The sequence below is a fragment of the Lepidochelys kempii genome, chromosome 14, assembly GCF_965140285.1.
Source record: "Lepidochelys kempii isolate rLepKem1 chromosome 14, rLepKem1.hap1, whole genome shotgun sequence".
NCBI lineage: Eukaryota > Metazoa > Chordata > Testudines > Cheloniidae > Lepidochelys > Lepidochelys kempii.
In genome coordinates this window covers 19,499,058-19,511,878 of record NC_136393.1, presented here as the reverse complement: position 1 = coordinate 19,511,878, position 12,821 = coordinate 19,499,058, and the positions used below count along the sequence as shown (strand labels likewise).

General features: G+C 43.0%; 2 protein-coding genes across 5 annotated transcripts in view; both read left to right on the top strand.

Moving 5' to 3' along the window:
* The window catches only part of RAB40B (RAB40B, member RAS oncogene family), a 60,771-nt gene extending 58,092 nt beyond the window's left edge, over window positions 1-2,679 (top strand). For both annotated transcript variants that reach the window (XM_073311255.2, XM_078848478.1), the window contains one exon: window positions 1,553-2,679. In XM_073311255.2, the coding sequence (XP_073167356.1) occupies window positions 1,553-1,824 (272 nt within the window). In that variant the 3' untranslated portion in view covers window positions 1,825-2,679. The remainder of the gene's footprint in view (window positions 1-1,552) is intronic.
* A 6,043-nt stretch (window positions 2,680-8,722) lies between these two features.
* The window catches only part of WDR45B (WD repeat domain 45B), a 30,001-nt gene continuing 25,902 nt past the window's right edge, over window positions 8,723-12,821 (top strand). The window contains exon 1 of one of the 3 annotated variants that reach the window (XM_073311253.2): window positions 8,723-8,966. In XM_073311253.2, the coding sequence (XP_073167354.1) occupies window positions 8,732-8,966 (235 nt within the window). In that variant the 5' untranslated portion in view covers window positions 8,723-8,731. The remainder of the gene's footprint in view (window positions 8,967-12,821) is intronic. The other 2 variants (XM_073311254.2, XM_073311252.2) reach the window with 2 other exon arrangements.

Genomic DNA, 12,821 nt, shown 5'->3' with positions numbered 1-12,821 from the left:
GGAGATGTATGAATGGGTTGTAGCGGCAGCCTCATATAATGGCACTTTTTTCTATTCTGTAGAAAATTGTGGAGCAGGGAGTAGAGTTTTTAGGAGTTTGTACTAGATGCTGTCTTTCCTAAGCTTTAAGTCCTAGGCAGGGGTGAAACTAATTTAAAGGACTTACCGGTATGCTGGAGTCCTTAGCAGGGGGCGGAGCCTTGACCAGAAGGGGCATGGTCTCAACCAGAAGAGGCGGAGCCTTTAGAGCTCCGGGCTCTTTAAATTGAGATTTAAAGAGCCCCAGTCTCCGGCTGCGGGCAGCTGGGAGCCCCGGGCCCTTTACATCACCGCCGGAGCTACCAGCTGCAGACGTGGCTGGGGGCTCGGGGGCCATTTAAAGGGCCTGGGGCTCTGGCCACTGCTACTGCCCTGCTGCCAGTGTCCCCGGCGTAGTGGCGGTGGCCAAGGTCTCCCGTGGTGATTTAAAGGCCCCGGGGCTCCCGGCTGCTGCTACTGCAGTGGAGCCCCGGGCCCTTTAAATCGCTGATGGAGCCCCGGGGCTCCCGGCTGCCTCCGCTACCTGGAGGCTCCAGCAGTGCGGCTCTGGAAGCAATTTAAAGGGCCTGGAGCACCAGATGCTGCGGGGAGCCCCAAGCCCTTTAAATGGCCACCTGGGGAAGCCAGTCCGGTACGGCTTACTGGCTCTTTCCAGTACACCGTACCAGCTTACTTTCACCTCTGGTCTCAGGAAGCATTTGAGGGGGGTAGGGGTTGGGGAGTAAAAATATTAATCACTTCCAACATTAATTCTTTCCTTGCCAAATGCCAACAAGTGATTTATCCAAATAAAATGTATTTCCTGGCTCTGAGCAATTAATATGCAGATAATTTAATTTTTTTGAAAAACATAGATTGAAGTTGTCTTTTGCTGGAGTTTGTAGTATAATTTAACCAGTAACATTTACTTATGAGCTTGAATGATTCCCTCCAGTTCTAGATGAAATAAGGGTACCAGAGTGAGAGATTCAAAGCTTCAAAGAATAGTCTTGCTATTCAGATGGGATTCCAGCTGAGTGGAAAGCAGTGCAATGAGAGTTCAGTATGAGTGTTAGGCAGAGTTGGGGTAAAAGTTTTCAAAATCTTTGACATTCAATGAAACTGAAAAGAAAGTAATTTTTGAAAATGGCATTTAAGCTTCTAAGTTACTGAGAAAAGGAATACAGACTAACACGGCTGCTATTCTAAAAGTTACTGAGGTATTTTTGAAAATGGTACTCTTGGTCTATCCAACTTGGGGGAGAGGGGAATAATTTTGCAAGATCTCCACTGAAGCCAATGAAAGTTCCATGTGTGTAGGGCTTGTGAGATGGGGCCTTTATTCTGTAAGGCGGGTTAGTGTTATGGGCAAGTATCTAGTACTGGAGGAAGGGTATAATGAACTGTAAAGAGAGGAAAAATTAGAGGATTGGTTTTAAAAGTACAATGGACACGCATGATACTGTGTGTGCTGCCACCATATGGCTGACAAAAGCATACTATGTATTATAATATGTTTGTTTGTTTTTTAAAGTACTGAATCTGCAAGATCTCTGCTGCCGTGCCATAGTTTCCTGCACCCCTGTGCATCTTGTCGACAAGCTCCCGCTCCCTGTTGCCTTACGAAGCCATCTAAAATCTTTCTCTATGGCCAACGGCCTTAATGCCAGGATGATGCATGGACGCTCCTACTCACTCACTGCCAGCAACAACAACAAAAGGAACAGCCTAAAGAAAGCTAAAATCATCCGTCCCCCACAGAGTCCACCAAAAAATTGTACAAGAAACAGTTGTAAAATTTCCTAAACCTGATGTGGCTGAAAAACAAGGTTGACTTTCCTCACGTGGAGCCTTGAACACAGGGAGTCCTGTTGAATAGCTGAGCATGCTCCGTGTATCACATGACATTGACAAAAATAAGGAAAGACTTATATTACAGTGTGCTCACTATAACAATGCTGCTTTGGAATGAATGATGTGTTCTGTGCAACAGAAGTGGATGTGACACTTTGCTTTTGGACTTTTAGATTGGAATTTTTGTTGTGCACAATGCTCGTGTTTTGAGATGTGTGTTTTTTATAAAGGGAATAATTATCATTTTATTAAGTTGTTAATTACAATAGATCTTGGAAGTGACTTGTGTAATTTACTAGATAAAAATCTGTTTTATCACAAACTTTATTTGCAAATAGGCAAAAATTAGTGTGTCAGTTTGTAGATTCAAGCAGAGATTTTTTTAAATGCAATGTATTGTATACATTGAAACTTTACAAATGGTGAGACATTCTAGTACTATTGAAGTAGTGGATATGATTATTTTTTGTACAACTTCCTTGGTAACCTCAAAGCACTAATTTAACTAAGCTGCAAATGTGTATATAGAATATTATGCACAACATGTTTTTGTCCATTAAGTGTATGAAACAGATTTGATAAAGTTTTTGCTATGTTATTTAATACTTCTGGGGATTAATCTGTGGTTTATATTCTTATTTTTCTGTAAATCTACATTTTTTGTACCAGATGTTCTACAAAGTGTAGTTCTAAGAAGAAAATGCCAAAGACAATAGTTGCAACAACAGTAAGAGGAATGTGACTGAAGAGCTGCTTTATAGGGAAAGAACAATATTATTTAAAAATAAATGTTCCTGGAAAAACAAAGCCTGTTCTTTATTCTTCAGTCGGTGGCTTGCCCTCCTTTTATGGCGAAGCTGTTTCATAGATCATGGGGATGCCCTTCTTACAGCATAATCTTCAAAAGTGGCATAAGAAATTTTGAAAAGCAGTATGAGTTAAATCCTCAGTTTGTGGGGAAAGGTGTCTAAGTGATGGAAATGGTGTGGCACCGTGTTCCTGGGCTCATTGACACGCAGAGGAGTGATAACACCAATTTCCAGCACCTTTGGTGAGAGTGGTATGTAGCTTCCCTGCAGTGTTTACAAGTGCCTCTGTTGAAATGTAATTTGGTAACATCTTGCAGTAGCAATAGTTCTGAATCATCATAGATGTCCCTACATCTCCATAGCAACAGATCACTAGTGGTGCAAGTCTATCAGGTACAAAATGCCAAGGCTATACTGGGATTCTAGCTCAGTAGGTTATGCACAACAAAAAGATTAATAAATGATAAGATGCAAATGTGTTAGAAGATCAGATGGTAACATTCAAGTACAGTGGGGCTCTGTTATAAAGATTAAATTGGGGGGTGATCACCCACCCTCTCTTTTTTTTGTTTTCTTTTTGGGAATCATTACTTCTGAATGATCCTTGCAGGTGAAGCCAGAAGCAGAGCATCCCAAAGCAGGCATGTGGATAGAAGCAAAGTCTCCATTTTGCAAAGGCAGAGCAAGTTCTGCTAGAACTCTTAGTACCAAAGCAGATCAGTTGGGTTATTATTAGCTCTGACTCTCCCTCAAGTTGGCATTCTTTACTTGTGGTCCAATAGTAAAAGTGTAAAATCTTCATTCTCTTAAAAACACCAAATTAATTTATAGTTGGATACTGAAACACTGCACCCCCTTCCATCTCTGCCCTGACTCCTCAGAATAAATAAGGGCTAAACAAACAAGCCCAAGAGGGAAGTGGAAAGTTTGGACTGTGAGATCATTTTCCAGAATAAGATTTGATATGTAAAGCCAAATGCCCTAAGCAAACCCTAAATGGTAAGCAGTACAACTGACTTATACTTGTATCTTTAATGGTGTGTTTATTTCAGGGGATCAGTTTAAAGCATTATCTGAATTGGTAATAGATCACTTATCTCTCATTGTAGTTTTTAATTACTGTACATAAACAATATGTGCTGTTGCATTCTTAAACTGTATATATCAACTTGTGATCAAAAAGATACTTTAAATATTTATAAAGTAGATGTTTTTAATATTGCTCTACTGGCTCAATTAAATTTGTTTCAAGAGAGTGCAAAAAAGCACTGACCTTATTGATATAGAAACAATGTGAAAAGCATGACCCTTTCTATGTTGGAGGGAAGGGAATGGCTTTTAATAATAGTGCTGTACATGTTCAAAGTGTTCTGCTGACTTTACTGCCACAATACCCTTGTGAGGTAGCTCGCTATTTTTTACTCATGGTACAGATAGAGAAAAAGAGTCAGGTTAAGGTCCACATTTTCCAAAGGGTCCATTAAATCTAAATATCCACAACTTGAGGTGTCTGATTTTTGAGAGATGCTGAGCACCTGCAACTGAAGTAAAAGATAGTGGAAGACACAGGTGCTCAACACCTCTGAAAATCATGATCTAGGTAGCTCAGACTGATCATTCAAATGTAGTGGATACATTTAAAAAGAAAATCCCTGGCCAAATTGATGTGACCAGTGTCACAAAGGAAATATGGCAGTGCTGGGCCTAGAACCAATTTTCTCAGCTTCCATACCTAATACAACAGGCTGTCTTGTCTCAAATCAATAACAATCATCCACATTCTAAGACCTATTCCTGCTTCCAATAGGTTCACTGCTACTAGGTTCAAACTGCTCGCTAGATGTCCAAAACTATACTCTTTGAGCATGGTGTTATAGAAAAGTTCTACATAATTTAATAAGGATGGAACTGATAAGTACTGTAGAAATTATTTCATCTACACAATTTAACAGAAAATAACTTTTTCCTGAGGTGGATTTTTTTTTTTGAACCCTTCAATAAAACTCTATAGCGGAGATACAATTTTCAATTAAATGCTATAGGCGGGCAAAAAAAAAAAAAGAGAAATTCTCGTTTTTGATTACATTAGATGGTGGGGGGAAGCTAAATACTAGTGATGGCAGAATCCTGCCTCCACAAACTATCAAAGATAATTATTATTTTATGTAGTGGCATTTTTATTATGTAGTGTGCATGTCACTTTATAGACAACCTTTAAAAAAGTTCCTTGTCCCCAGAAGCTTACAGTCTGAATTTGTTGGAGAACATAATGAGAAATGATGACAGACCACAGAGGCTGGGGCGGGGGGGAACAGGTTATTTATAACATATTTTAATGTCTGCCACTAAAGATTTCTCAGCACTTTACAAACCCTGAGTAAGCCTTGCAACCCTATCAGGTAGGTTGTATTATAATCTCCATTTTACAAACTGTGGAACTGAGTCCCAAGAAGGTTAAGTAACATGCCTGCTCTAGATGGCACCAAGTCTGGGACAGAGGAACTCAGATCTCACAAAATTCCGTACTTTTGTCCTATACAAATTCTTTCCCTTCAACTATAAAGAAACTGTTTCCCAAAACATGGGTGACGAGAACTTTTTTGCTCACTCTTCATTTACTTAAAAAAAAAAAAAAAGAAAAAGGAAAGATAAGATCCTGTTTGGTGAGAGGAAAAACATTGACTTGCTCAAGGGTGTGTCTGCAGTTGGATGCCAAAGAGAAAATTAGCCACAAAAGAGCAAAGTTCAGTTTTTGTTCTGTGGCAAACTTTATACTTGTCTTAATTATTCCAAAGAAAGGGTGTTTCCAGGACATTCAATATCCTTAGCTGTATGAGGTGTGTCTCTTTCCCTCTGCAAAGCTAGAGCGCTTAAGGAGAGGATTTCGCTATTGTTCCACCTCCCAACTGTAATTTCAAGGAGACAGGGTGTGCTGGCTAGTAGGCAGAGAGAGGTTCTTTGCTTCACAGTGCATGCTTATTCAAAAATGTATAAAATGCAACCAATGCAACTTTGCTGGGTGCCTGTATGATATTTAACATAGATAACTCTTAAAAACAAAAGACTTTTACCTAACCTCTCAAATTACATTACACACCAACTTATCCAACTTCATCCTACCCCAGAGACAAACATGAGGCTGAAAGACCTTACACCAGGCCATAAACACTAACAGACAGTTTGAGTAGTTGCTGGGTGGAGGGAAGAGGATACGGTGGTTGGGGGCCATCCACCGAGAACATCTTTTCCTTAGGGGATCTCAACAATGGCAATACACAGGGGGAGAGAGAGCCTCCCAAAGAGACAGGGCTCAAACCACACAGGATGTTGAAGATCAAAGCAGGCATCCTGAATTGCACTTGAAAATGAACAGGTAGTCAGTGCAGTTTTTAGAGAAATGGTGTAATAGATTTTCTGTATCTACCACCACCAAACCTGTAAGCAGTCCGATTCTGCATTAGTAGCTCTAGAATGGTCTGTAAGGAGAGGCCTACCATAGAGCACATTGTAAAGGAAGGGTCACAGATGATAAAAAGTTCTTTTTGGGATATCATGGGAAGCTGGGGGTCCAAAAGGCACTCCCTAAATGTGGACCTCTTGGGCAAATGGTAGCCAAAGCCTCTCGATAAGAGGGATGAAAATTCATCTCACTTCTCATGTTCCTGGTAAAGGCTTCCCTGGTACTGCAGAGTGCATACATTACACAGCAAGGGGGCTGATATGGCATAGCAAGAAAAGATACAAATAGGAGTGTATAAAATTAAATATGGGTCCTCAGGGTCAGATTTCTACTCTGCCTCTCTGTCAGTACAAAGGAATCATAAAGCCAGTGGATTTGGCCAGCTAAGAACTCCTGTGTATGGGACATTGTTGAGAAAAAGAGTATGTGGACAGAATGTCCCTGTGCTCAGGTGATCCCCAACTGGTATAATGGTCCTTTGTGGCTGCAGCCAACTGGCAGAATTTAGAGTGTAATCAATAAGGCCTGGGCCCTCACAGTGCATGACAAAGATAAAAATAAATCTTGCGTGGCCACTCATTCAGTAAGTACTGTTCATCCTGACTGCTGAATGAGGCTGAGTCCCTGTGGAAAAATTAGTACATGAGCATGTAAGTGTAAGACTACACAAGGAGACCACATGCCCATGCCACTTTGATTCTGGCATTGTCTAACTTTTGAGAGCTTGACTTTATAGTCTCAGGCCTTGACTCTTCAAAGACTCAGGTACATGCTTAATGTTATGGACTGTGAGCAGTCCCATTTTACACACAGTGGCTTTGTTTTGGGAATATTCAGTGCATAACATTAAGCATGTGCAAAAGTCATTGAAGGATCAGGGCCTTACTTAGTAACAGTATTTTCATTTTTTTGGGGGGGGTATGGAATAATAAATATACTGAGATCAGCCAAGCAAAACAGTGTTTTCCCTTCTTCCTCTTTTTAAATGTATTGCCCTGAACATCCTCAGCTGTAGCTATTTCAGCAGCAGACAGGTAGCTTGCATCCTCTGTAATACACACACAAAAACTCAATAGTAATAGCTAATAACAATAACAAAAAGCCAGGCAGTGGTTACAAAAGAATAATAATAAAATTGAAATAGGCAGTGATTGGCTGAAAGTGGTTAGAACAGTGTTAGACTGTTAGTGTTTTGTCTTTTTGTTTTCCCATCCTCATCCCCTTTCCCTCCTATTGTTTGTTATACTTCCTTGTTGCACCTTGTCTTAAACTAGATTACAAACTCTCTGAGGCAAGGATTGTGTCTTTTTATGTTTGTACATTGTCCAGCACTGTGGGATCCCTATCCTGAATGGGGTCTATGGGTTGTAACCTAAATAGAAAAATCATGGATGAAGTGAGCTGTAGCTCACGAAAGCTCATGCTCAAATAAATTGGTTAGTCTCTAAGGTGCCACAAGTCCTCCTTCTCTTTTTGAGAAAAAACAGTAGTAGTGAGGTCCACAGAGATTATAGGTCCCTGAATGTGATATTTTTTCTTGAGCGAAGGGAGGCAGTGTCACAACCTGCAGCCTCTGTGGGCTGGATCTCTTTATTAAAGATGAGTTTAGCTGCAGCAATCTGCTCCATTTCATATAAATTAAAGGTAACCCTTGAGGCTTCCATCCAAACTGCTAACATGGCTCTCATATGCAAAGTTTTGGTGTCCCTGTGGCTATATAGAAGGCTACGAAGAGCGTGATTTATTTGGCAGAAAGTTCAAGTGACCACTGTGCATTTAGTTATGACCGGCCAGGCGGTGGCACTCGGATCACAACGGGGTATTGCACACACAAACCTGTGTTAAGATACAGCCATTGTTCAGATCAAGATGGGTGATGATATATCGGTATCCGGGGCAGAGTTTGGATTGAGATGGGGCACAGCATGTTGGAGAGCTGTAGCAATACCCAGGGAGAGATGGGGATGTTCCATACCTGCCACCATTTGAATGGTGTAATCAGGGACATGAGGGGAGAAAAGGCCGGGCACCCCTTTGTACTCCACTGAAATGTGTTGAGCTGGCGAGCACTGAGAATAACACAACAGAAACAGAAAATTCCTGCCTTAGCCCAGCTTGCATGGGTGCTACACAGTGGACTTCTAGGTCCTCAATGCATACCCAGAGCCAGGCTCCACCTTCGCCAGCCCCATATGTGGGCCTCCCTCAAAGCAGCCCCAGAGGGAATCATAGAAGATTAGGGTTGGAAGAGGAGACCTCAGGAGGTCATCTAGCCCAACCCCCTGCTCAAAGCAGGACCCACCCCAACTAAATCAGAGCTTCCCTCTCGGTTGTGAGGGGAGATTCCTCAGGGGGTAGAAGACTCCCCAGGCCAGTCCCGGAGGGAAGGGGAGTAGATCCCCCATGACAGCCGCGGGACGGCAGCAGTGGCTCCCCCGTTCCAGCCCCGGGGGTGGGCACTGGATCCCCCATGCCAGCCCCGGGTCACCCTACCCCGGGAGGGGGCAGTGGATCCCACATACCCGTCGCGGGGGGTGAGCCTCCACGGGCGGCGGTTCGATTGCTCGGCGCTCCCCGGCCTGGCGGGTGGATGGTATCTGGCTCGGCGCGCGGCCTGACGGGGTCGGAAGCAGCCGCTGGCCTGCCTCTGTCCCTGCGCCTGCCCGCTGGCCGCGGGGAGTGTCGGCGTCCGGGCTCAGTCCGCCCGCGGCCGCGATGGTTTAAAGGCCTCGGGCCAGCTCCGCATCCGGCAGTAGCCATGAACCTGCTGCCGGCCAACCCGCACGGCAACGGGCTGCTGTACGCCGGCTTCAACCAGGACCACGGTGAGGGGGAGCGGGGAGCTGCGGCCGAATCAGGGGAAACGGCTGTGGGGGCAGCTTGGGAGTAGGTGGGGTTCCGGTGGGGTTTGTCTGGGGGTGGCGGGGCCTGGCGGGGAGTGTGGGGGTGGCGGGGGCCGCGGGGGCGGGGGGGGGCCTGGCTGGGAGTGTGGGGGTGGCGGGGGGCCGCGGGGGCGGGGGGGGCCTGGCTGGGAGTGTGGGGGTGGCGGGGAGTGTGGGGGTGGCGGGAGGGGCCTGGCTGGGAGTGTGGGGGTGGCGGGGGCCGCGGTGGCGGGGAGTGTGGGGGCGGCGGGGGGAGGGTGTCGTAATGGGGAGATATTCTATCCTTTTGTCCTCAAACCTTCCCTTTATTCCCTTCTCCAATTTTTTTTCCAACCAAACAAAAGTTTTGGGATAACACAGACTAGCCCCCCGGCTGGTGAGGGAGTGGGGCTCACCATGAGGCAAAGGGGAGTGTGACCTGTTGCGGGTTGGAGTGGGGCTGAAATGCCTCTCCAGGGCAGCCTGTGTGTGGCAGCATGTCCTCCTTGCTGCCTTGGTGACACCACACTGTGCTGTTTACCTGCGGCCCCAGGCACTGCCTTGACTTCTGACTAAATTCAGGGCCTGTGTGGCTTTACTCTGGGGCACCACAGCTGTAAATCTTCAAATCCTAAAGCAGGTTTGGGAAGTGGTTTGTGTTTTGGAGTGTGATTGTGGTTAACTCTTTTAGCTTAAGTGCTGTTAGGGAAATGAAATGTCAGAATTGGGACCAATTCATAATGTGGCTTCTGCAATAATCATGTTTAGAGATGCTTTCTGGCTTTTTATATACTAGGAAAAATCTGGTGCATAGTTCTATACATGGTAAGATCAGTGAAAGCTATCACACTGACAAAGTGCTAGCGTTTTTGCTACCATCTTGTTTACGCTACAGTTTCCACTCTCACTACTCCTGTTGGAGCATTATTTATCTAGGTTTTACCAGTGTAGATGCAGCTGTTGTGTCCCTTAAAGTAGAGAGAGATTTCTATATGGTGTTGGCAGTACCATGCCCTCATTTGTGTTTCTCTCAGCCATCAAGTCTGAGAAGAATGTGTTGGAGCCAAAGTCCGTGACCAGAATTTTCAAAAGTGGTTAGTGATTTTTTTTTTGGGTGCCCCTGCTTTTCAGTTAGCGGGTTCTTTGGCACTTTCTGAAAATCAGATTCCTTTTTATATTTAGGCACCTAAAAACACTAGTCACTGAAGTGAAAGATATTTAAGTTGTAACAGCTTCTTATGTGGCCTTAATTTTCTGTTTTAAAATAAGGGAGGTTCTCCTGAGATTTACTGGGGGAGTAATTTGCCAAATAGCATGTGTCACTTTAACACATTTTTATGTTGTACAAATTAGTGGTGGAGATTTGGTTGTGCTGTCTGATTTTTGTACTCTACATCATGCTTAAAAAGACACTGACAATATAAGTAGATCAATAATGTTTTATTCTATCTAATGATATGTAGAGCCCGTTGGGTGGGGAAAAAAAAACTAATTAAAGCTTCACGTCCTATGCTTGGCTCTCCGTTCTCAGGGAAACTGGGGGAGACTTTCTAAGGTACAAGTGAAAGTAAAGTGCCTAACTCTCTGACTTTTAATAGCAGCTAGGTGCATTGCTGCTCCTAATGCCTTTGAAAATCTCCTTCATAATCTGTTTCAAGAAACAGTGCACGTATGCCTAATCTTGCTGTCTCAATGTACGAAGTATCAGTCTTTTGAATAAGTGTCTTTTTCTTGTGTTGTGGGGGGGAAAAGATTTGTGGATGAGTACCAGAATTTTCTTCCAGAGTGCAAGGAAATAAGTCTTGTATCTTAAAACAAAGTTGTTAAATATTTCCTTTTTTTCCATTTGTAGCCATAGCAAATAAAGCTGATTTAATTTTTTTAATAAGTGAGAATGAATGTGAATTGTTCCGTGACACATATAATGTTTCACTGTCTTTGTAAGCAGTGTGGTGTGTGTGTGGTTTTTTTGTTTTTTAATGAAGCTGCACCTTTGAGGTGTTTGAGCTACCACGTTGGCTGGAAAAAAAACCTAAATTGATCTTAATACCTCCCCTGTCGTCATATCTCACATTTGAAATAGTGGTAAGTGTGGGCAACTTGGATTTTGGGTCCACAGTTTCAATCTGTGGATTCAAACATCGGAGATTAGCTCTGGTACTTGTTCTGCATATGTGACTACTAATGAGGAATATTGACTAGATATACCATCTTAACCTTAGAGACTAACCAATGTATTTGAGCATAAGCTTTCGTGAGCTACAGCTCACTACATCCGATGAAGTGAGCTGTAGCTCACGAAAGCTTATGCTCAAATAAATTGGTTAGTCTCTAAGGTGCCACAAGTACTCCTTTTCTTTTTGCGAATACAGACTAACACGGCTGCTACTCTGAAACCCATCTTAAGCTTGCACCCATTTGTGAGTGCTACAAGGTTTTGCCCATTGCAGCATCAGGTCCTCAGTTTAGAATAAATTTGTTGGTGCTGTGACTCCCATTGTTTTCAGAATGAAATGTATGCCAAACAGGGGTGTCATTTGCTATGGGACAAGAGGGGGCAGTTTAGCCTCCCCCAACTTTGAATGCTGTCATTAGGAAAGAAATAATTGCCTAGTACTGTAGTTATTCTTGATGATGCCAATTGGGACAAAGAATATTGTATATGCTGATGCAACTTTTTCCCCCACCTCTTGAATTTGTCTGAAATGACACCCCTGATGCTGAGCATTATTTAATTATGGTAGCATCCCAAAATGTACGAAGGAGTTGTACAGACTCTTAGGAAGATAGTCCCTGAGCTGAGGAGCTTACCTTAGCTGCGTTGTTAGGTACTTTTTCTAAGTAAACTGGCAACTTAAACAGTTCCCTAGTTATATAGACAAAGAAAGTGAGGGAGGTTCTGTTTGCAAGCTACTGTAACGCTTTCTCATTATAAATGGTATATATATATATACATTTAAAAAATAGCCTAACCAGTATGATACCTGATAGCATTTAGGATACAAAAGTACTTATCTTAGGGCTTGTCTACACTGACCACTCACAGTGCTGCAACTTTCTCACTCAGGGGTGTGCAAAAACATCCCCCTGAGCGCAGCAAGTTTCAGCATAGTAAAGTGCCAGTGTAGACAGTGCACCAGCGGTAGGAGCTACGCCCCTCATGGAGGTGTATGTTTTGTTTTGTTTTTTTAAGAACGCTGAGAGAGCTGTCTCCCAGCGCTCTGCTGTGACCACACCAGCCACGTTAAAGCTCTGCCACATAGACTAGTGTTGCCTGTGTAGACTAGCCATGTTAAAGCGTTGCCAGTGTAGACTAGCCCTTATTAGTTATTTTTCCTGGTTATTGTGAATGTAATTCTAAAAACAGTAGCTAGGAGGAAAACCTCACTACTTCCATTTTGCTACTAACTAAAAATAGAAATCTGAATCACTGGAGTGCTGAAACTTAGTGTGAGTGCCTGCATATAATTTTGCAATCACCTCATTTCTCAGTAACTCAAGAATAGCCAATCCACTACTCACAGGAAGATGGGAGGAATGATCTAATAGGGCTGGAAAAGACCTTAGTTCTATGACTGGCGTGTTTCATCTGAAGTATCAGAAACCCATATTTACCTTTTAAGCTTTGAGAAATATTACTATTTTTTTTATATAGGATGGTTTTTCATTGTCTTACAGAAAAGGTTAAGTGCTGTCAAGTACTTCACAACAAACTTTTTTGTCAAAGTTTTTATTAATTTAAAATTTGATATAATCTTAATTCTAGTCACTTCTGTAGTGTTTTCTGTCCAAGGATCTCAAAGCACTTCACAAAAATTA